The sequence below is a fragment of the Somniosus microcephalus genome, chromosome 1, assembly GCF_052327205.1.
Source record: "Somniosus microcephalus isolate GS21.2 chromosome 1, FLI_Smic_1.0, whole genome shotgun sequence".
Taxonomy (NCBI): Eukaryota; Metazoa; Chordata; class Chondrichthyes; order Squaliformes; family Somniosidae; genus Somniosus; species Somniosus microcephalus.
In genome coordinates this window covers 423,539,012-423,562,905 of record NC_140987.1, presented here as the reverse complement: position 1 = coordinate 423,562,905, position 23,894 = coordinate 423,539,012, and the positions used below count along the sequence as shown (strand labels likewise).

Sequence of the window (23,894 nt, the reverse complement as noted above, 5' to 3'; positions counted from 1 at the left end):
CTCACATCTCTGACTCTTTCCATCGCAAGCACCCGTCCCCACTATCCAGGAGGAAGAGCATGAGCCTCAAGATTCCTCAGAGGAAGCTGCAACCTCTGAGGGCGCAGCGTCAGCAGAATTCACCGCACCCATCACCAGCGCAGACACTCACACCTCGGAGGGAACATCGCGAGATAGAGTAGTGTTGTGAGCTGTGATACACCAGGTGACAAGTGAACATCAGCAGATTGTGGAGACAGGGACAGTAGTGAAGAGTCCTAGTCGGAGGGCACAGGACTCTGCCAGCTTGGCTCAGCTGCATGTTGACCCTCTGCCTCTGGGTCCATCCATAAGATCAGTGGTGCTGAAACTCCAGGAACAGATGCAGGAGTCTCTGGCAGGTTTTGTCTCCAGGATCGCTGAGAGTGTGGAGCGAATGGAGGAGTCCATTGCGAACATGAGCAGAGCCTTTGTGGAGTCATTGGCGCATGAATGCATCACCATGGAAAGGATGGCAACCTCCATGGAGGTGATAAGTCGCCAGAGTGCAGAAAACATGGTGAGTGTCCTGAATAGAATGACATCTCTGGAGGAACGATGGTCATCTATTGAACAGAGAAACCAGACCTTCATGGAAGTCCTTCTGAGTAGGACTGCCATTGCAGATACGGGTCCCCATGGCCCCCCTGATGTGCAGCAAGGTGCTCTCAAGCCACTTGCAAGCGCTGAGGGGGACCTGACCCATGAGAGGGAAGTTGGTGGCAGACATCAAGGAAGTGGGGGCTCCTCTCCAAGCGCTCACACTTTCATGCCACTGCAGAGCCCTCGGTCAGAGCCCCATCAGAGTCACACCCAACTGAGATCGGTGTCTCAACCCCTGCACAGCCGCAGGAGTAGCAGACTGTTGGCGAGCCCTCACAGGTTCACAACCCCAGAGGACGCCCGCCAAAGGTGTCGAGACAGGAGCAGCAAGAAAGTGAGCAAGGGGCCTCCACATCTGTTGAAGCCACAGCGGAAGCACCACGTAGGAGCACGCGTAAGAGAAAGATAATGCACAAATACTCACAAGGGTAGTCACTTAAGTGAAATTTGATGTTATGTTAAAAAGCCATCAGGTGATTACTGTAAATAAAAAAATCTGATGGCTACTGCTGTAGTTGTGACGTGTGTCATTTCGCAAATGAGACTTCCACATTGAGGGCTTAGGATTACTTACAATTGTCAGTATGGTGGTCAAATTGCTAGGAATCCGCTGGTTCTCGGCCATTGTCGATACTCAGGTAAGAAGCTGCGCGGCAAAAGTGTTTGATTGGCTAGGCTAAGCAAATCTGGCCACGGTGAGTGCGTTCCTTGCATCCTGGGCAGCAATGTGCTCGCGTACTGCTGCCGCTGATTGATGGGCCTCTGCAAGATGTTAGTCTTCGCTCTCCTCCTCCTCATCTGAGGAGGATATGTGACGAGCCACTTGGTCCTCAGGAATCTGCAAGCCACGATGCTGTGCATTGTTATGAAGTGCACAACAAACCACGACGATTCTGGAGACCCTGGCTGCCGAGTACTACAGGGCTCCACCTGATCTATCCAGGCATCCGAAGCACATCTTCAGCAAACCGATGGTTTGCTCGATTATGGCTCTGGTGGACATGTGGCTGTAGTTGTAGCTCTCCTCAGCTTCGTTGGATGGGCTCCTCAACAGCGTCATTAGCCACGTCTTCAGGGGATAGCCCTCGTCTCCAAGTAGCCATCCGTTAAGTTGGTCTGGCGGACTGAATAGCGGAAGCACACTAGACTGGCACAGTATGAAGGAGTCATGGCAACTGCCAGGGTACTTGGCACAAACATGCAAAATTTCCTTCTTGTGGTCATACACCAGCTGAACATTAAGGGAGTGGAAGCCCTTGCGGTTGACAAAAATACCTGGATTGCGATGGGGTGCCTTAAGGGCCACATGTGTGCAGTCAATGCCGCCCTGCACCCTTGGAAAGCCTGCCAGATTAGCTAATCCAACCGCACGCGCCGTGACGCTTGCTTGATCCTTGGTGAAATGGATGTGATTGCCCTCTTTGCAATCGCGCACATCGGTTACCTGCGTGATGCAAGTGTGTGCGGCCGCCTGGGAGATGCCGCTGATGTCTGCTGCTGATCCCTGGAATGAGCCTGAGGCAAAAAAGTTGAGTGCGGTGGTGACTTTGACGGCCACTGGTAAGGGTTGTCCACCTGGTACTCTGGGCTCCAGGTCTTGTTGCAGCATTGCGCAGATGTCACCCACTACCTCTCGCGAAAGTCAGAGCCACCTTTGGCACTGCTGCTCAGACATGTTGAGGTAGTGACCCCGTGTCTGTGGACCCTGTTTGGGGGGTATCTCCTGCGCAGACGGGCTTCCATGCATTGGCCCCTTCTGGCCTGTGCAGCTTCAGGTGGGTGAGCAGCAGCTTGGTGCTCCTGTTGCTGCTCCTGCAGTTGGTGCTGCTGTTGTTCATGGTTCTGCCGCTGCTGCGGCTGGTCATCGTCCGAATCTGATGTCCAGAAGGGAAGGAAATAAATGCCTCCCATGCTTCTGGTATATGCCTCAGTTGAGGAAGCGCTCAGTGAAGGTGGCGAGAGGGGTTTCCCAGGAGGTCACACTGGAGATGGGTGTCAGGCTCCAAACTTCCACAGCTGTGGTTATGCCTTCTAAAAGTTCCTCCAGACCTGAGACAACAAAGTCCTGCCACCTGCAAATGATGGCTGATCAAATCTCCTATTTAATGGTTGAGCTGCAGCTTATAGTTAGCAATTCAATTGTGCTCCCGCCAGGTTTTACCATCGTGTTTCAGAACAGGCGTGCTTCACGTGGGAAAAGGGTTAAAATCACAAAGGCCTATCAAAATGGCATTATAGAGGCAATTTAGTGCTTTTTAAGGAGACGGGACCAGTAGACACGATTTAATGAAAATTGCTTGGAGGCGGGATGGAGGTGGGTTTGGGCCCGCCTGCCAGTTTTTGCAATTTTAACCCCCCACACGCCTCCAATCCCGCCTCAACGGCCTGATGAAATTCAAGCCCATAGTTTCAAATCAGGGTCCCAAGACGTAGGTTGCAATTTTTCTCAATGTCCTTGGTCTAAAAGAGGGTGAAAAAAAATAGAAATCCCTGCTCGGGATTGCTATCCAGTAGATCCACCTTGCTGGCGCATGTGTGGACATTGGATGAGGGTAGGATTTGGCTCAATTGTGATGCTACACACAAGTGAATAGCCAGCTGATAAGCACTGTCCAGGCATATACACGAAGAATGGCCAGGTGGATGAGGTACTAAAGGGTCGCTGATGCCTGTGGAACTGTACACTCTACAGGAGAGGAAAAGAAAGACAATAGGTGGCAAAAAGCTTAATATAGATTAGCCGAACATCTAATATGATTATTAGATGAACTGTGATATAAAATAATTCACAAGATACAGTGTGGATAAAGCACTACAGATTTTCAAGAACTGCAAGACTGAACCCAACGCCTTCCTGACCTTCAAGGCTCAGTACCATTCCATTTACCCATTGGGATATCAGGGGACAACTAAAAAAGTTCTAATACATACTGGTCATAGAATGTACAGCAATCAGCTGTAGGTTACTGACTAAATGTTCAGCCTATTTGATTTCAGCCTTCCAGAATACCAACTGCTTTTTACACTTATAAGCAATGCTGTGCAACAATTTCAAGAGCATGGGTGTTCTTTTAACCTTGATGTTTTACTGGGTGCAGCTCAATAACTGAAGCAGCAGGAGTGCTTGGTGCCCATTCTGTAGGTGGAAAGTCTAGTCTTAATTCGCAGTCACAATTTAACTCAATTGGCAAGCTTGGTCAAGTTTGACATGGACTGAACACTGCAGGAAGGTAAGTTGTCCCGTCACAAGCAGATAAGAGGTTCCAGTATGGAGGAAGCCCGGGAAGAAGAGGGGAAAGACCACTCATTGGTTCACCATGCCGGATTTATGCATCCTAATGGGAAGTTCATGGAGCATCAATGACAGCATCTTTGATACATCATTGAAACAAAATGAGAAAGGAAGAAATGATTTATATATATTTAATAAAACTTGAAAACCAAACCAACAATGCAGCAAACAAAAGCCAAATGAAATGGGACTGACTTTTATTAGGTAAACAGCTCGGCCATGGTCATCATGTTAACAAAAAGACTGACCACCCAAAAGAAACAAAGTGGATGATAGAGATGCAAATCAAGGGTTTTGTTTTCTTTACATAGGATTACTTTGGCTATACAGCACAGAAACAGGCCATCCGGCCCAACCAGTCCATGCTCCACATGAGCCTCCTCCAGTCTTTCCTCATCTAAATCTATCAGCATAACCCTCTATTCCCTTCTCCCTCATATGCTTGTCTAGCCTCCCCTTAAATGCATCTATACTATTCGCTTCAACCACTCCCTGTGGTAGCGAGTTCCACATTCTCACCACTCTTTGGGTAAAGAAGTTTCTTCTAAATTCCCTATTGGATTTCTTGGTGACTATCTCATATTGATGGCCTCCGGTTATGCTCTTCCCCACAAGTGGAAACATTCTCTCTGTATCCACTATATCAAAAATTTTCATGATTTTAAAAGACCTCTATTAGGTCACCCCCTCAGCCTTCTTTTTTTCCAAGAGAAAAGAGACCCAGCCTGTTCATCCTTTCCTGATATGTATACCCTTGTATTTCTGGTATCATCCTTGTAATAATAATAACCCTGTGAATAACAAGTATTTTTTTTAACAGCTACAAAAATTATGATCTTTATGTAAAAAAAACTACTGTAAAAACAACACTTTGTGAAAACTGCACTTTGAAAATAGTTCAAGAAAGGGCCTTTGTTGGGAATTCTGTGGGAAACTTACTGATTAGCTGCTTGGTATGCATGGGGTAATTTCTAAGCTTGTGAGCCAAAAGGAAATTCAAGCAGCTGAAGGGGTAATCACCAAATCCACTACTTTGTTCCAAGCAGTCCTCATCTGTCAGAGAAGTGCCTGGTCTCAATCTCAACAGCCAAGAGCTCAAGGTAGGACCTAGACACTTACATGCTTACATTAGAATGTCAACCCATCACTTATTGAAACAATCATCATCAATAGAGCAGGAATATCCAATTCAATATGCAAGATTCAATCCATATTGTACGGTTAGCTGCAAAAAAGTTATTTCAGAGTGCCAAAGGTGGCTATTCTTTTCTTTTTGTTATCATTTGTTTCTTGAAAACTTAAAAAAACAAAAATCCCATCTGCTTTCTACCAAAGAACAAAAAAAAAGGGGGAAAAACACATTCAAACATTCCCTGGCCTTCAATTATTCTGACAACTGCTGCCTCCCCACTTGGCTGCCTGTATTATACTAAATTGTGTACTTGAATAGTTCCCCTTGTATAAAGCAAAGCTTGGGACACCATTTTTAGCAAAGAGACAGGGTGCCTGTTGCACATCAAAGCTCATTCCACATTCCAGAGACACTGCTCTTGGAAATAAAGTGCAGAGCATTTGGGGAATCAAAGATTAAACCTGCCAGCCACGTTGGTGTGGGAATGCCTTGAAGTTCTGACCGTATTCGTGTATGGAAATTCAGAGCTGCACTTGGAGACTATGATTCAGAGACTTTCACATTTAACACAGATAAGCCTCAGGCTGATAACTGAATCAGTTTTAAACTTTTTTTTCTCCAAAATACCATGAGGGAATTTTTTTTTTAAAGGAGGCGCGACTGTGATTAAAGAGGTTGGATGGATTGAATTAAGCCATAATGGATGCAAGAGAGTTGTAATTGAAGAAAATATGTCCATTAAAGAATGAAGCAGATATCCTTAAACACAACCTTGTACATGATGCCAAATTTATTAGGGATTTAATTATGATTTTAAAAATAAAAATTACACATTTAAAAACGTCGTCACCTCTTGGTGGCAACAGGATTGAGTGCAGGAGTAGGTGTCAGGAACTCATTTGTTAGAATATGTTTGAAGAATTGTGGTCACTAGACTTATTTAATGTAAAAAAAGTTATATTATTCACCTGCAGGAAAAGTAAACTTGTCACAATACAACTTTACATTGTGCCAACATGTATTAACATTGTGTGATAAACTCTTCAGATGATAATTGAATTCATGACCTCAAACTATTCTCACCACTACCAGTGACATTATTTCAATAACTCAGAATGCTTGGACACAATCCAAAGTGGAAGGATACAATTTGTAGTTGCACTGATGGATATTGTTCACAGTTCAAGTGGACATAGTATGAAAATTTCACACTTGGCCCAGAAATTCGGGTCTCCACGGGTGAGTAAACACGGGGTACTCACCCGTAAGCCCAATGGAAGTGCCGGTTTCGTGCATGCACTGCACATGCGCGGGAAACCAGAACTTCCGTTCCCTTAAAGGAAGGGGTTCAGGAGGTGGAACACGTGCGCAGGAGAGGCAGCGCGTGCGCATCGAACTTACGTTTTTTTTTTTTTTGCAGGTTTTCCCGGGAGGGCAAGTCTCCAGGAGTTACACTTTTAAAAAGCAGGCGCAAGGCCTGCTTTTTACAAGGTTAAGTGGTGAATTAATTAAAAATAAAACATTTTTTCCACAGGTTTATTATTTTTAAATACTTTAAAGAAAGGTAAGTTTATTTTTAGCCCCGTTAGAAAATGTAATTAATTTTTTCAAAAATTTAAATTATTGTTTAAAAGTTATTTCATGTAATTTATAGTTATTTTAAAAATGTGATTTTTTAAAAATTTATTTGAAGATTTAGTGATGTTTTGGGGCTTATAGTATTTATAGGTTTGACAGCTCTTCCTGTCAAACTTATGAATGAAGCATTTCCTGCTACCATTGGCTCTCCATGGCCCACGTGATCCCAGGGGATGCACTGAACTAACTGCGCCCCTGGGATACACAAGCACTGCGTGCCGGCAGTTGGAGGAGGCCCAGGATCGGAAACCCACGCGGGCCCACAGCTCAACGGCCGGCGCGGTAGGTAAGTGCAGGTCGGGGGCTTGCACCCGCGGGAAACCCCCGACCCAAATTTCTGGGCCAATATGCTTTACTGAAATCCTAGTGATGACCAATAAAACAGAAAATATTAATTGCAGAGTTGCTGGGGTATTATTACAATTAAAATGTCAAAATATTGCCTGTGTTTTTACTTAGCTTCCTCAGAAACTATCGCTGGGTCAAAATACTGAAACTCCCTCCCTATCAGCATTAAGGGAGTATCTTCACCACACGGACTGCAGCAGTTCAAGAAGGTGGCTCACCACCACCTTCTCAAGGGCAATTAGGGAAGGACTATAAATGCTAGCCTTGCCAGCGACGTCCACATCCAAGGAACGAATAAAAAAAGTCACCCGAGATGGTGACTATGCTCCACGATCAGTAGACGATACATTTTCCATTTCTCGGTTGCCATTTTAGTACAATAGTGAAATGAAGCAGCAACATCACCAACTGCCAATGGCACGATAAATAATTGTTCAGCATAATAGCCATTAATACAATGACGCCCAGCAAAACAGAACAGGCACAGATGCAACTTCAAACTGAGCCATGTTGAGCGGTGTACTGTCTCCCAGAAGACAGGGTAGAAAAATCAAAGAGCAGAGTCATACTTGGGCAGTCTTTGACATCTTCTGGTGGCTGGCTATATCGGACAATGGCAACAGTCCAGAAGAAAGCCTTGCACCCATCCTCACAGCTCCAGGCATGAGGACAGTCAGATAAATAGGGGATAAAAATACAAAAAGTAAAAGGGACAACTTACCTAAATATCTTCCATAAAAATAAAGTTGATAATTTCAATGAAAGCTAAGGTATATGTAAAGTGGCACTTTAGAAGATATTGCATCGCATTCCACTCCGCACAACTTGGTAGTCAGCATGTCAATGGCCGAGGAAAGGTTTTTGTAGCATTTTGTTTCTCAAACTGATGCCCCTTTAAGTGGGGTCAAAGGTAATCATAGTAATGGCTACAAAAGCCTTTACTGTATGTACTCAGCTTTGCAATGACAACATCCAACTTAAAACTTCAAAGGCCAGTGACAGAGTCAGAATAGAATCCTTTCAGAGGCCAAGTGATTGTGGATTAGTTCCCAGGCTTTCGCACTAGCCTTGGTTATTGAATTAACGAACAGTTTCTCTGAGTTCAAACAAGAAAAGCCCACTTACTCTGCCCAATGAGCTGAGCGATAGTTTTTCGGTTGTCTTCGGAACCTTCGCACTCTTTAACAGCAAGCTGCTTGTTAGCAGTCTCCAGTCGATCTGCAATTCACAGAACACAAGACAATGAAACAACCAAACCTTGAGGGGAAGTGAACGTACAGAATTGAACAAAAGAATTCTGAAAGTGTCATTTTACAGCATATGAATATTGCAAAACTACTCAGTGGTTCTGAAAAAACAGCTTCTGGTTTGCTATGTATACTGGCTCATTTATACCACAAAGCAGTTTCTACAGAAGTAAGCTTGTGCAGGTTCTTTTTAATTTATGACCTGGCGTCTGTACCTACACCAGTGTTGGGAAAGGCCAGTGCAAACCAGCAATTTTTAGCTTGCTTTCACTGGCCTATGCAAATAGGGATGAGCACTCAATCCATCAACAGCCAAAACCCATGGTCACCTCAACCTCCAGTGACAAGCCTGCTTTGTGTTTGTTGCCACTGGGTGAAACCAACCTTTTCAGGGTTGGGAATACACTTGTTCAAGTAGCTACTTTGCCACTGGTGTAGCCTCACCAGTTACGATGAGATGCACAGTTTGCATCTACTAAACTGACATGAAATCGAAACAGCGGTTTTAATTTTAGGTACATAGGGCTTCAGGAGCAGTCAAAACAAACCGTTCAATCTGTTATCGGTATCCTGCTTACTTATCACAACTTAAAATCATAGAAATTAAGCACAGAAGGAGACCATTCAGCCAATCATGCCAGTGCTAGCTCAACAACCACTTATGGTTTTTCACTGTATGCAAAAAAAAATTCTTCTATCTCCTCCCTTCATTCTTCTGGTGATAACCATTGTTACTGATTCACTAACCATGGAAACGTTCATTCACTAACCATGGAAACGTTCATTCACTATTTACCCTCTCTTTTTCAACATCTATAGTAAGGGCAAACAATGGGACTTTATGGCCTCATTAAACTGACACTATGGTCATTATTCCCACTACATCTCTTTCTCCGTCAATCTTTCTCCCCATTTTCCTCTCCAAAATGCAACCTAATTTGAGCAAAAGAACTGAGGTGAATAACATTGTAATCAATTTCCAGTACTAATCTATACTCGGCAGGGTGAACGCCAGCAGCATGTTGCTGCTTTTTCTCGCTAATAACACATCTATATTGCCAGCTTGTCCTAGAAACTAGCTTCAACATCAATACTAAAAGTAAAAATATAAATAAAGTGGCACTACTACTACTGCTGGAAGCGACATCCACCAAAAGTCCTGCCAACAACTCCAGCAGCCGCACATCTCTGATGACGATATAAACGAAAGAGTTTGCGGTCAGAGGCAACCAGCAGGTGGGACCGGCTGCAGTTCTCCTGTTCAACCCGGCAGAAGCCAGTAGAGCACTGTGGGCCTGTATGGACCTTACCAGCCATTGCGAGCAGCAGCTTTTAAAAACAACTGCTTATGAACAAGCTTTTGCAAGATGTGCAGTTGTTTAAATGTAAATCCACCACTGCAGACAGTTCCCTGCAATATAAACAAGCAGTTTCTACAGCAACGGGAGCTACAGCCATAATCGCAGAACCACTTCCAAAGTTGTTTTCCCAATATAAATGCACCATTAGTGCAGCCCCTCCATTGTGGGCAGAGATGAAACGTATCAAGTCAATGGCTGTCAATTCAAATGCCGGCCAACCTGGAATGCTCAAATTACAACGGAAGTACGGCAAGCATAAATTCAATGGAGAGTTTCAAATTGCATATTAATGGCTACCTGGAAGTGAGTTACAAGCTGGAATCTAACAGAGGTTCAGGTGGCATATATAATAAATACCTATGTGTAACTCATATGGCTGCAGTATAATCCAATGCTTCAGATGCAATCAAACTGAAAATGTAACGCTTTCCTGGGTTTTAAAGATCTTAAAACAAAACAATGTTGCAGCCTTATAACTTGTCCAATGGTGTCCATTTTAATAGTTGCTGTATATATAATTGTACAATTAAAACATTTAAAAAAAAAATAAAAACAGTCCCTTCACACGAGTACCTCATTTTCAGCAACATTCTAGCGTCCCACCACCGTGTAGCAAATAACGTTCATGTAAGACTATTATATTCTTTTGCAATATCGCTAGTGCAGGTTTACTAAAAAATCATTTATATTAGCTTACGGAAGATTTATTACACATGTTTTCACTTGTCTAAATTACTGAATACCAGCCCCATTAGCTCATCTGAAAATCTAGTTCATGTCCTGCACAACTTCATTCTTTCACACACTTCCCCTTCTCACCTACTTTGCAGTATTTGTCATTTCATTTTCCAATTCTTTTATCTCAAACCTTTTGTATATATTATTTTTATAGTGCTTTTTAAGTGCTACTCAAAATTCTATTCTGTCCATCCATCAATGCGTCACAGTGTATGTGACATAAACAAAGCATTAATTTCAAAGTATAGCACCATGTAGGTAAGGAAAGTGTTGCTTTTTAACAGCTAAAATACAATAAAGTCTTAATTCATGTAAAACATTAATGTAGTAACGGAAGGAGCAGCAAAAACAAAGAAGGGAAAAAGCATGAGAATCACCATTTGCAATTTTGACCGTGTTATACTACTTATTTATATCCCCCTTGACTTCTCTGCAACATCCTCCAACCTAATTGCCAGCATGTATACCCCATTGCTCGGACTCTGGCCTCCCTTCCCTTCACTTTCATTAACAAAGCCTTCAGCCTTCTTAGTCCTACAATCTGGAACACTCCTAAACCTTGCTACCTTCCTCTGCAACCTTCAAAATTTTTCTCCAAAACTACCTCCTTGACTAAACCTTCGGTAACTTCTAATTCTGTCTGGCATCAGTTTTCATCTTTGTGAAGCCCCTTAGCACCCTTTATATAGTGAAACCGAAGTAAATGCGATTCATTATTGTTGACAGCAAAAGCAGCTACAACAGGAGGGGAAAAAGCTCAGGAGAACAAGACTGGAGGGAAAGTACACATGCAAGGGAAAGGGTAAAAGCAAATAGAGCCTACGCAAGTGCAAGGAGGGAAAATGAAGTTCACAAGAGCAAGGAGGGGAAAAAAAACATATACAGATGAGCTAGGCCATTTGACCCATCTTAGTTCAGCCATCCAGAAAGAGTCACTGGGCCCGATTTTGTGGGAAATGGTCGGATTCCCCCGAATGTGGGGTTCTGTCACACAAAAAAATGTCAGCCAGCTCCACGCAATTTTCCCTCAAGTGGCCAATTAAGTTCCAGCGTGTGGGCAGCCTTGCTAATTGTCCATTTCTAGTCAGAAAGCCCCACAGTATGATGTCATCATTCGTGGTGCTTTCAAGGTCCATAGCAAGCACTGCATCCTCTGAAGGCTTCCAAACGAACCATACAGGATGGCAGAGGAGCCTGCAGCAGCTGTGGCCAGTGCCAGGCCCCGAGCTGCCTTCAAATTTGACGAGGCTTCACTGCAGGCATCATTGGATGGGGTTAGGGCCCACAGGGAGGTCCTCTTCCCTAGGTCAGGGAGGAAGAGGCCTCCCACTGAGACCAATGCTGCATGGATGCAGGTGTCAGCAGATGCCAACTCGCTGGGAGTCACCAGAAGAACCTTGGCATTACATCTCTAACTCCTTCCTTTACTCCCCCATAGTACCATCCAGAGCCCCCGTCCTCACTGTGGAGGAGGAAGAGGCTGTGCAGCCAGACTCCTCAAAGTAAGCTCAAACCTCTGAGGGCATAGCGTCAGCAGAAGTAAGCGCACCCAGCACCAGCGCAGACACTCACACTTCAGGGGGACCTTCAGGACATAGAGTAGTGTTGTCACCTGGTGTTTCACAGCTCAAGTGAGCCTCAGCAGATTCTGGAGACAGGGACAGCAGTGGAGAGTCCTCGTCGACCCTCTGCCTCTGGGTCCATCCGCAAGAGAAGAGGTGATGGATCTCCATGCACAGATGCAGAAGTCTCTGGCAGGTTTTGTCTCCAGGGTCGCTGCGAGTGTGGAGCGAATGGAGGAGTCCATAGCGACCATGAGCAGAGCCTTTGTGGAGTCATTGGCGCATGAACGCATCACCATGGAAAGGTTGGCAACCTCCATGGAGGAGAGAACTCGCCAGGGTACCGAAAACATGGTGAGTGCTCATAAGAGAATGACATCTCTTGAGGAGCGTTGGCCATCTATTGAACAGAGAAACCAGATCTTCATGGAAGTCCTTCGGAGTAGGACTGCCAGTGCAGAAACAGGTCCCCATGGCCCCCTAAAGTGCAGCAAGATGCTCTCAAGCCACTTACAAGCGCTGGCCCCTTCTGGCCTGTGCAGCTTCAGGTGAGTGAGCAGCAGCCTGGTGCTCCTGGTGCTCATCATGCTGTTCCTGGTTCTGCTGCTGCCGCCTCTGCTGCTGGAGATCCTCTAATGGCAAGAAGGGAAGGGAAAAAAAGGCGTCCCATGCTTCTCGTAGATGCCTCCGCTGAGGAAGCGCTGAGTGAGGGTGGCGAAAGGGGCTTCCCAGGAGATCGCATTGGAGAAGTGTGTGAGGCTCCAACCTTCCACAGCTGTGCCTAAGCCTTGAAGAAGTAGCCCCAAAGCTGCAACAACAAGGTCCTTCAACATACAAGTGCTGTCCCTTTAAATTGCAGCTTCTCCGATTGACCTGCAGCTGACAGCAAGCAAGCCGGCAAGTTTCACGCCAGGTTTCATCAGCGGGGTTCCCCGCAGACGTGTTTGATGTGGGGAAAGCCCCAAAATCGCAACGGCCCCTGAAAATCGACTTAAACAAGGTAATAATTGCTCATTAGTGTTCCGACGGCCAGTCCTGCCAGCGGTGGGCGGGACTGAAGCAGGTCGCGGAGAAACGGCGGCCCGAAAGTCGGACGGGGCAGGGAATCAGGCGGGGGGGGGGGGGTCGCGACCCGCTTTTTCGGTGATTTTCGGCCCCCGGCCGCCTGAAAAGCCGCCCGATGGCTGGCAGAAAATCGAGGCCACAGTCACCAACCACCATCAAAGCATCAGATTTCTTAAATGTTTCTGCCTCCGCTACTCTATCTGGAAGTCCAATCCATAACTGTGATCACTGTGTGCAGAACAATTTCCTGACATTCACTCTAAACTTACTTTTCACTAGTGTGACCCCGTGTCCCCTTTGTCCTACTTTCACAGTTTAGTTTGAGTGCAAGGGAAAATATCGTGCACACACAAGAGGAAGGAAGGAAAACAGAACACAGCAATATCCCTCGTATAGTCATTCTTCCCAGAGTTGGAAGTCTAAGGATTGACTCCTCAAGTACTGGCTGGTATTTTCATGAATTAAACCTGTCCAGGACACACATGGATCACCCTCGTAGTCTACATTACCAAAGCAGCTGAGGAGGAAGGTGGACGAGGAAAATGGATACACAAATTGTTAGTTCTCCATGAAGCTATAAAATTAAATATATTTCAGCCCAGCTGACCTATACCTTTATATTTATTTATTTTAAGATAGGCATTGGGGAGACCCATTTCCCACTTCCCCTGCCACCCCCACCTCCCTCCCCAGCACTGTCTATCCTTTTCAGGTAACATGCACCTGCCATGGTATAGTTGTGTTTCTAATTAACATTGTGTGGTACTATTGTTAATTATGGTTAGTGTTTTGCTGACAGAGCAGGGATTAAAACTCACTATACCAGGAATTGTAACAATGAGCTTGCCTCCCAGCACTTCACGGCACCACCGTGACATTTTATTGCAGTTGCAAAATGCAGAATATTAAAGAATCATAGAAAGCATAGCACAGAAGAATGCCATCCAGATCATCACACTTGTGCTGGTGTTAGCTACACCATTCCCATTTCCCTGCATCCTTTTATATTGGTCCTTCTCAAATATTTATTTGATTTCCTATTGTGGTAAACCACTGTTTGTATTCCACTGTGTACATGTCTGTACATGCCTTGGCTGACTCCTCCCACAAGTCCAGGTATAAAGGTGACTGCTCCACAGTCCCTCTGTATTCTGGACTGGTCGACCACTCGAGGCACACCTTCATTCTCTTGTTAATAAAAGCCTGTTAGTTACTCGCTTAACCTCAGTCTTTTGAGTAATTGATAGCGCATCAATTTTATTAACAAGATTTTTTATAATGGAGAAGATCCTCACACCAGCATGCCTGGGCTTAGACCATCGGGAGGCGGACGCATCCACCAAGTTTGCTCACTGGCTTAAGTGCTTTGAAAAATTCCTGATCGCCTCCGCTGCAACGGTCAAATCGGATGAGGACAAACTGGATGTCCTGATCTCCAAAGTGAACCACCGAGCATACTCGGTCATCCAGGACGCGACCTCGTACACGGCTGCTCTCAAGCTCAAGGACCAGTACACGCGCCCAGTGAACGAGGTGTACGCCAGGCACCTCCTGGGGACTCGTAAACAACAACCTGGGGAATCGACCGAGGAATACCTTCAGGCACTGTCTGTGCTTGGCCGGGCCTGTGGTTGTAAGGATGTAAAGGCCGCTGTGTACACAGAGGAACGTATCCGGGACGCTTTTGTGGCGGGCCACAGGTCCAATTACACCCGACAGCGACTGTTGGAGCAGAGTGACCTCGACCTCAACAAGGCCTCTGAACTCGCACTATCATTGGACGCAGCCTACCGGGGCATGGATGCCTACTCCTCTGCACCGTGGACGCCGCGGGGAACGACAGCCTGGGACACGGTAGGACCGTCTCATAGCGCCGTGCCACCCCAGCCACATCCCAGCAACGGCCCAACTACCGCAGCAGTGTCCCAAGGCCAGAAACGCTACTTCTGTGGCCAGGCCAAACACCCCAGAGCACGCTGCCCGGCGAAAAATGCGATCTGCTCGGGCTGCGGGAAGAAGGGACACTACGCCAGCATCTGCAGGGCCAAAGCCACCCCGAACCCCAGCAGCACCGCGTGTGGGCCGTGCGGGCCGCCATCTTGGGCCTCCCCAGCCATGTACGAACCACCGGAACAGCAGCCATTTTGGACGCCTCCAGCCACATGGGGATCATGGACGCCGCCATCTTGGACGCCAGCCGCCATCTTGGCCCCCAACACCGCCTCATCTGATACCCGCAACGACACACCGACCCCTACGCTGGCCTCCGTTACGCTGGACCAAGCGAGACCGCACCAACTGGCTCGGTCCACAATGGACATTAAGGTAAATGGTCACGAAACAATCTGCCTTTTTGACTCTGGGAGCACGGAGAGCTTCATCCACCCCGACACGGTGCGGCGTTGCTCTCTCCCAGTCCTGCCTGCGCACCAGCGGATTTCTATGGCCTCCGAGTCCCAGTCGGCGGACATTGGCGGCTACTGCGTGGTGACACTCTTAGTAGACGGGACTGTGTACGATAATTTTAAACTTCTGGTCCTGCCCCACCTCTGCGCTGCCGTCCTACTGGGGTTAGATTTTCAGTGCCACCTTAAAAGTGTTACGATGGCGTACGGTGGACCCCTCCCCCCACTCACAGTCCGCAGCCAGCAGCTTCCAAATTGCCCGCCGCGCACCAGGTGCAACCTCTCCACACTCAGAGTCACCCCCCCCCCCCACTGTTTGCTAACCTCACCCCCGACTGTAAGCCCATCGCCACAAAGAGCAGGCGATACAGTGCCGGGGACAGGGTTTTCATTAAAACCGAAGTGGAGCGGCTCCTGAAGGAGGGGATTATTGAGGGCAGCACCAGCCCCTGGCGAACCCAGGTTGTGGTCGTTAAGACCGGCGAGAAGCAGCGCCTGGTCATCGACTACAGCCAGACAATAAATCGCTACACCCTGCTGGACGCTTACCCACTCCCCCGCATAGCTGATATGGTCAACCAGATCGCGCAGTACCGCGTCTTCTCGACCATTGACCTGAAATCAGCGTACCACCAGCTCCCTATCCGCCCTGAGGACTGCCAGTATACTGCCTTTGAGGCAAACGGCCGCCTCAATCACTTCCTTAGGGTTCCCTTTGGCGTCACCAACGGGGTCTCCGTCTTCCAAAGGGAGATGGACCGGATGGTCGATCAAAATGCGTTGCAGGCCACTTTCCCATATCTGGACAATGTGACCATCTGCGGCCATGACTTGCAGGACCATGACGCAAACCTCGAAAAATTCCTCTGCACCGCCCAACTCCTGAACCTGACGTATAACAAGGAGAAGTGCATATTCCGCACAACCCGCTTCGCCATCCTTGGCTGTGTTGTGGAACACGGAGTCATCGGTCCCGACCCCGACTGGATGCGTCCCCTTATGGAACTCCCACTGCCCCACTGCCTCAAGGCCCTGAAGAGGTGCCTAGGGTTTTTCTCCTATTACGCCCAGTGGGTCCCCTACTATGCGGACAAGGCCCGTCCGCTGATCAAGTCCACCTCTTTTCCCTTGACGGCAGAGGCCCGCTTAGCCTTCCACCGTATCAAGGAAGACATTGCCAAAGCCACCATGCACGCAGTGGACGAATCCATCCCCTTCCAGGTGGAAAGCGACGCGTCCGACTTTGCCCTGGCCGCTACCCTTAATCAGGCGGGGAGACCCGTGGCCTTCATTTCACGAACCCTCCAGGGCCCGGAGACCAGGCACTCCGCTGTTGAGAAGGAGGCCCAGGCTATTGTGGAGGCTGTGCGTCATTGGAGGCACTACCTGGCCGGAAAACGATTTACCCTGCTCACTGACCAGCGTTCAGTTGCTTTTATGTTTAACAACAAGCAGAGGGGCAAAATCAAAAACGACAAGATCTTGAGGTGGAGAATCGAACTTTCCACCTACAATACGAGATCTTGTACCGGCCCGGGAAGCTCAATGAACCCCCGGATGCTCTATCGCGTGGCACCTGTGCCAGCGCGCAGATCGATAGACTGCGGGCCCTCCACAATGACCTCTGCCACCCGTGGGTCACCAGGTTCTTCCACTTCATCAAGGCCCGCAACCTGCCTTACTCCATTGAGGAGGTCAGGACCATGACCAGGAACTGCCAAGTCTGCGCTGAGTGCAAACCGCACTTTTATAGACCAGACAGGGCTCACCTGATGAAAGCCACTCGCCCCTTCGAGCGCCTGAGCGTTGATTTTAAAGGGCCTCTCCCCTCCTCCGACCGTAATGTGTACTTCCTCAACATTATTGATGAGTACTCCCGTTTCCCGTTCGCCATCCCCTGCCCGGACATGACCAGTGCCACGGTCATTAAATGTCTGAACGACCTCTTCACCCTATTCGGTTTCCCCAGCTATATCCATAGCGACCGGGGCTCATCGTTTATGAGCGACGAACTCCGCCAGTACCTGCTAGCTAGGGGTATTGCCACAAGCAGGACCACCAGTTACAACCCCCGGGGGAACGGACAGGTGGAAAGAGAGAATGCGACAGTTTGGAAGGCCGCCCTGCTAGCCTTAAAGTCTAGGGGCCTTCCGACCTCCCGCTGGCAGGATGTGCTCCCCGATGCGCTCCACTCTATTCGGTCACTGCTCTGCACTGCCACTAACGCCACCCCTCATGAGAAAATGTTTGTCTTCCCAAGGAAGTCCACATCGGGGACATCGCTACCGCCATGGCTGACGTCCCCAGGGCCGGTCCTACTGAGAAGACACGTGAGGACCCATAAAACGGACCCCCTGGTCGAGAGGGTCGACCTCCTCCACGCCAACCCCCAGTACGCTTACATTGCGTACCTGGACGGGCGGGAGGACACAGTCTCCATACGAGACCTCGCACCCTCGGGGGCCCCAGTAACCCACTACCCACTACCAACGCCCCCCCCCCCCCACGATCCAATATCCAACCCCAGCAGACGGCACGCCTGGGCCCCGCGACCCGCTCGACACCCACGAGGACTGCACACCAGTGCCCCAGCCTACGCAGGACTCGACGCCGGAAGCTTCACTACCCCTGCCGTCGCCACGTCAATCACAGCGGCAGACAAGACCTCCGGAGAGACTCCGATACACAAACTTTTAATACATTTCACCCCGCCGGACTCATTTTTAAACAAGGGGTGAATGTGGTAAACCACTGTTTGTATTCCACTGTGTACATGTCTGTACATGCCTCGGCTGACTCCTCCCACAAGTCCAGGTATAAAGGTGACGGCTCCACAGTCCCTCTGTATTCTGGACTGGTCGACCACTCGAGGCACACCTTCATTCTCTTGTTAATAAAAGCCTGTTAGTTACTCGCTTTGAGTCATTGATAGCGCATCACCTATTAAATAATGTTATAGTGCCCGTCTTACTAGCCACTCGTGGTAAAACATTCCATGATCCTCTATATGAAAAAATTCTTCTAACCTTTGTCTATGATTCTACAAAAGGCAAGCACAAGAACCATGTTGTCATGGGAGGCACCAAGGCACTCTCACATGAAGGTAAAGGGTGGAAGCACAAAAGAAAAATTGGGCCATTGTTACGCAGCTCCAAGTACTCAGTTACAGAACAGCACTGGCAGAGGCACAGAGCCAAATCGCACTCCCATTTTCCTTCCAGAGGATGGGCTAGAGAGATTAAATAAAGTGGATTTTTTTTTTAATGTAACAATTAGTCACCAGGAGTGAATAAATACTTTGCAACCTTTCCAATACATTTACTGCTTTAGAAAGTCACTAAATAACAAAACTAACATCTATTTATCATCATTTAATCTATTCCTATTGAAGCACGGAGACATGTTTTACCTCTTAGGTCTCGATTGAAGTCATGAAGTCGTCGGATTTCTCCTTCTAACTTGTTCCGCATGGCTTTCTCCAAGGCCTCCTTCTTGGAAGAAGACTTCACCAGGTTTTCGTAAGCTTCTGAAACCCGCTCGATTTCCATCTCCAGCTGTAGCAAGAGAAAACGTTTGTATTGAACTCCTTCACTAGTGCCTGAAGCAGAGATCCATAGCATACGTCACGAAACATTCTGGGGCTTGCAATCAGAACCAAAAGCAATGCTGCAGCTCGATGCTGGGCAAAAGAGATCGAAACCAGCACCTTTGGCCAGTTCAAGCCAAGTACAGCGATTATACTGCTGATTGGAGCTGCGTCAATTCCCAAAGTGTAGTATGTTGAGAATGTCAAAGAGACATTAGCAAATTACAACATTTAAAATCATAGGTTTTGAAATGGAGTCCTCAAGTATATCCCGGGGACTCGGAGATCAGATTTCTGTCAGCCTGTTATCAAATTTCTGGATTTGTTGACTCACTAGCGTGTTATTTCCGTTGCAAACACTTTCTGCAGTAATAGTACCGTTTTCCTTTGGGTAGCTGACACCATCTTTCAGAAATTAAAACAAGAGGTTCTTAGAGTGTGTCAATATCTCCAGGGAGCACTGCAGATAGAAAAGCTTGTAAATCAATGGACATGCCAGTCAGTGCTGCAGCTATCAATATAATGAGACACAGATATTGTGGAATTTTACTTCATTTTTTTTTTAAGGCAAGAAGAACACTGCAGAACCGTACCTTTAAAAAAAAAAATAATTGGTATGTGGGTGGCACTGGCATAGCTGCCTTTATCGACTATCCCTAGTTGCAGTGAGAAGGTGGTAGAACGATACATTAGAGGGCATTAGGAGTCAGCAACATTTAAGGACTGGAGTCATGTGAAGCCAGACCACGTGGGGTGATAGTTCCCTTCCCTGAAGGATGTTAAGGAACCAGTCAGATTTTTGACAACAATCTGGGAACTTTTCATGGTCACTTTTTTCTGGTGTTGGCCCCCAAATTACCGGGCTCGATTTTCATTGTGCCGTGGAGTCGGGAGTGGAGGCGTGCGGGAGGTTAAAATCCCAAAATCGGGGGACCCAACCCCATCCCGCCCCCATGCCAGTTTCAAAGGAGGCGGGTACCCGCCCCGCACTGGGACCCGCCTCCCCGAGGCGGGAAGGGATTAGTGCCAATTAACTGCCTGTTAATAGGTAGTTAACAGGCAGATTTTAGCCTAATCCCTATTTTTAAGGTTGAACTGTGGGATTCCCGATGGCTCCAAACCACGCCAAGTTAGAGTCGTCGGGCCGTCGGGTTGAAGGGGTCGAGATGTCGGTGTTCAGGTGAGTGATGTGTGCATGAGTGCAAAAATAAGTGTGTTTGGTGTGTCTAAAGTGATTAAAGAAGTGTAAATTACCTTTTCTTACCTTTTCAGCCTTCCTTCCTTTAGGTTCCGGGAGTCCCTCAACTCACCGGCACAGAAAGCAGAATGGCTGCGAACTGTCAAAAGTGACAGCCTGCAGCTTTCTGTGCAGGAGAGATTTCTAACTGAGTCTGTGGAGAGGGACTCAGGTTGGAAGTAAGACTGTCAGTGTTTGACAGCTTCAAACAGCTGTGAAACACGGATATTTCATCTGTCAAAATCTCTTGACAGATGAAATTTCAGTCTGTGACGTCACCTGTTGCCGGTGGCCCTTAATTGGCCTACTGAGCCCGCTGGGCGGGCTCAACAAGGTCAATCAAGTTAAAATCGCGTGGATTGGCCACATCTCGATGGAGACGGGACTACAACCCCGAAAGTTGTAGTCCCGCCTCCAACCCGACTTCTGAATGAAAATCCTGCCCACTAGTTCAATTTCACAATGTGCTCTGGTAGATCTCAACTTATGACCTCTGGGTTGCTAGTTGAGTAGCATAACCACTAGGTTACTAGAGTGTTAAATGAGTGAAGTCCTAGAGAGGATTACACATGGCCTGTGGAAGAAATAGGCTGAATGGTTTTTCCCCACCAAAATAACCACCACTCTAATTTATATTAGAATTACTTCCTCCTCCTTTTTCCAGCCATCCATGCTATGTACTATTCACAAGCTTAGATGTCAAGTGTCAAAGCAGCAAGAGATGATGAAAAACAGCAGCCTGGATTAATTCAGTGAATGATCTTCCCTATTTTTTTCCCTTGCTTTCTTCTCAGGAGCGTTATTTCTCTGTTGGGTCCTCTCCTCAGCAGCTCAGCTGAGATGAGAAATATCATTTACTTCTCATAGTTGGAATGCATAAAACTCATTCCGCATTCAGGTCTACTCATTCCAATATTAACTGGTGCAATTGCCCACAGCTCGCTATTCACAAGTCACAGTCTACATATTCACATTGGGCTGTCCTGCTCAAGCCAGCTCTCTCAGGAGAGCACACATGGCTCTGATGCTCCTCCCACCTCCAGCAACTCTGCCTTCAGTCTAGAAAAAGTTTGCCTCCACTAAAAGGTAGGCAGAAACAAATGACCCACTGGGTACAGAACAACGCCAACACAAAGCACCTCTGCCTCACTACCTCTGTCTTACACTCGCAGTTCAATGGGTCAAACTGGTCAAGATAGCTGGCAGCTGTTACTGAAGCCCCACACCTCCAACTACTGGGACTTTAATGGGTATGGTGTGCATTCATGCTGTGATCAAGAGCATGGTGGCAGTGTTGATTTGTACTGTTCACCATGCTGCTATGAGGAGATCCTAGTACCTGCTGTCCAACGAATGAGAACTCAGACCTGCACTTGGCAGTTGCCTCACAATCAACTAGTGACCTCTGCAAGTTCCTCTCCAAGTTGCACATCATCCTGACTTGGAAATATATCGCTGTTCCTTCATCGTCGCTGGGTCAAAATCCTGGAACTCCCTCCCTAGCAACACTGTGGAAGTAACTTCATCACAAGGCAATTAGGGATGGGCAATAAATGCTGGCCTTGCCAGCGACGCCCACATCCCAGGAACTAATAAAAAATACTCCCGTCAAGCTTTACCGTTCCACAGGCACTAGGCAATGGCCATTTTTCAATAGAGAGCAGAGAAGGAAGGAGATTGCACCTAAACCCAATCTAGCCTCACTATTATCCAGTGCTCCTTGCTGGATGTCAGTCAGGAGAATGAACTCTAGTTCATTTTCCCTCCCTAGTCTAGAAGGCACTGAGACCATTTCTAGCATTTAAACTGCTACCCAGCAGAAATCACATAACTCAACACGTGCCAAGGATCTCTACCCCAGAGGGCTGTGGAGACTCAGTCATTGGGTATATTCAAAACAGAAGTCAATAGATTTCTGACTAGTAAAGGCATCAAGGGATATGGCAATAGGGCCGGTGAATGGAGTTGAGGCAGAAGATCAGCCATGATCTCACTGAATGGCGGAGCAGGCTCGAAGGGCCAAATGGCCTACTCCTGCTCCTATTTCTTATGCTCTTATGTTCTTATGTACTCTTTTGGAGGAAGGGAAAAGGGATGAGGGGAGATAAGCAGGGTCTCTTTGGTGTCAATCTGGCTCCAAGGTGAAGAGCCTGCTGATGAAAATTCACAACCAAGTCAACCCTTATGTGGCAGACTTGGTAATCCAATAGCTGGACCAGACAGTTCCATAGTACTCCAGAGCATGATGACTGGCCCGCTAGCTTGGCTCATTAGTGGAAGCTGGAGAAGCAGACTGCTCACTCGAGACTGGGACTCTTTCCATTTGGCTCCAAATAAACCTGCAAACCAATAGCCTAACATAGGTTATCCCAGCTGAACAAGCAATTACATAGATACATACATAGATACATAGAAGATAGGAGCAGGAGTAGGCCATTCGGCCCTTCGTGCCTGCTCCGCCATTCGATGAGATCATGGCTGATCCTTTAATTCAGTATCCCGTCCCCGCCTTCTCTCCGTAACCCTTAACCCCTTTTGCCCGTAGAAATATATCTAATTCCCTCTTAAATATATTTAATGAGCTGGCGTACACTGCCCTCTGTGGCAATGAGTTCCACAGGTTCACCACTCTCTGAGTGAAGAAATTCCCCCTCATCTCTGTCCTAAATGGTTTAGCCCTTATCCTTAAATTATGTCCTCTAGTTCTGTTCTCACCCGCCAAGGGAAACATTCCTTCTGCATCCAGTCTGTCTAGACCTGTCAGAATTTTATACACTTCTATGAGGTCCCCTCTCAATCTTCTAAACTCCAGTGTGTACATCCCTAAACTACATAGTCTCTCCTCATAGGTCATTCCCGCCATTCCTGGTATCAGCCTGGTGAATCGCCGCTGCACCCCCTCCATGGCAAGAACATCCTTCCTCAGATGAGGCGACCAAAACTGTACACAGTACTCGAGGTGTGGTCTCACCAGTGCCCTGTACAGCTGCAGCAAGGTATCCCTGTTCCTGTATTCTAACCCTTTTGCTATGAAGGCCAGCATACCGTTTGCCTTCTTGACCGCCTGTTGCACCTGCATGCTCGCCTTCAGTGACTGGTGTACAAGAACACCCAGGTCTCTCTGTACTTCCCCCTCTCCCAATCTATTGCCATTTAAATAATAATTTGCCCTCCCGTTCCTGCACCCAAGGTGGATAACTTCGCACTTGTCCACATTATAGTGCATCTGCCATTTATCCGCCCAATCGCCCAGTCTGTCCAAATCGCTCTGGAGCTTCCTGGTCTCTTCCTCTGAGCCCACCCCCCCTCCTAGTTTAGTGTCGTCTGCAAATTTGGAAATGCTGCATCCGACTCCCTGATCCAGGTCATTAATGTAAATTGTGAACAGCTGGGGGCCCAGGACAGATCCCTGTGGTACCCCACTTGTTACTGCCTGCCATTCAGAAAATGAGCCGTTTATTCCAACTCTCTGTTTTCTATCTGACAGCCAGTTCCCTATCCACGCCAAAACTTTCCCCTTTATCCCATGAGCCTCAATTTTCCATGCTAATCTTTTATGTGGGACCTTATCGAAGGCCTTTTGGAAGTCCAGGTACACCACATCTACTGGCTCTCCCCCATCTATTCTACCAGTTACTCCCTCAAAAAATTCCAATAGATTA

The 23,894-nt window shown here is 47.3% G+C and overlaps 1 protein-coding gene across 4 annotated transcripts in view; it reads right to left on the bottom strand.

Moving 5' to 3' along the window:
• Positions 1–23,894, bottom strand: part of amot (angiomotin) — a 131,016-nt gene that overhangs the window by 29,471 nt on the left and 77,651 nt on the right. For all 4 annotated transcript variants that reach the window (XM_085999907.1, XM_085999919.1, XM_085999915.1 and 1 more), the window contains 2 exons: positions 18,819–18,963; positions 8,157–8,249 (listed from right to left, as the gene is read on the bottom strand). In XM_085999907.1, coding sequence (XP_085856033.1) covers positions 8,157–8,249; positions 18,819–18,963 — 238 coding nt within the window. The remainder of the gene's footprint in view (positions 1–8,156; positions 8,250–18,818; positions 18,964–23,894) is intronic.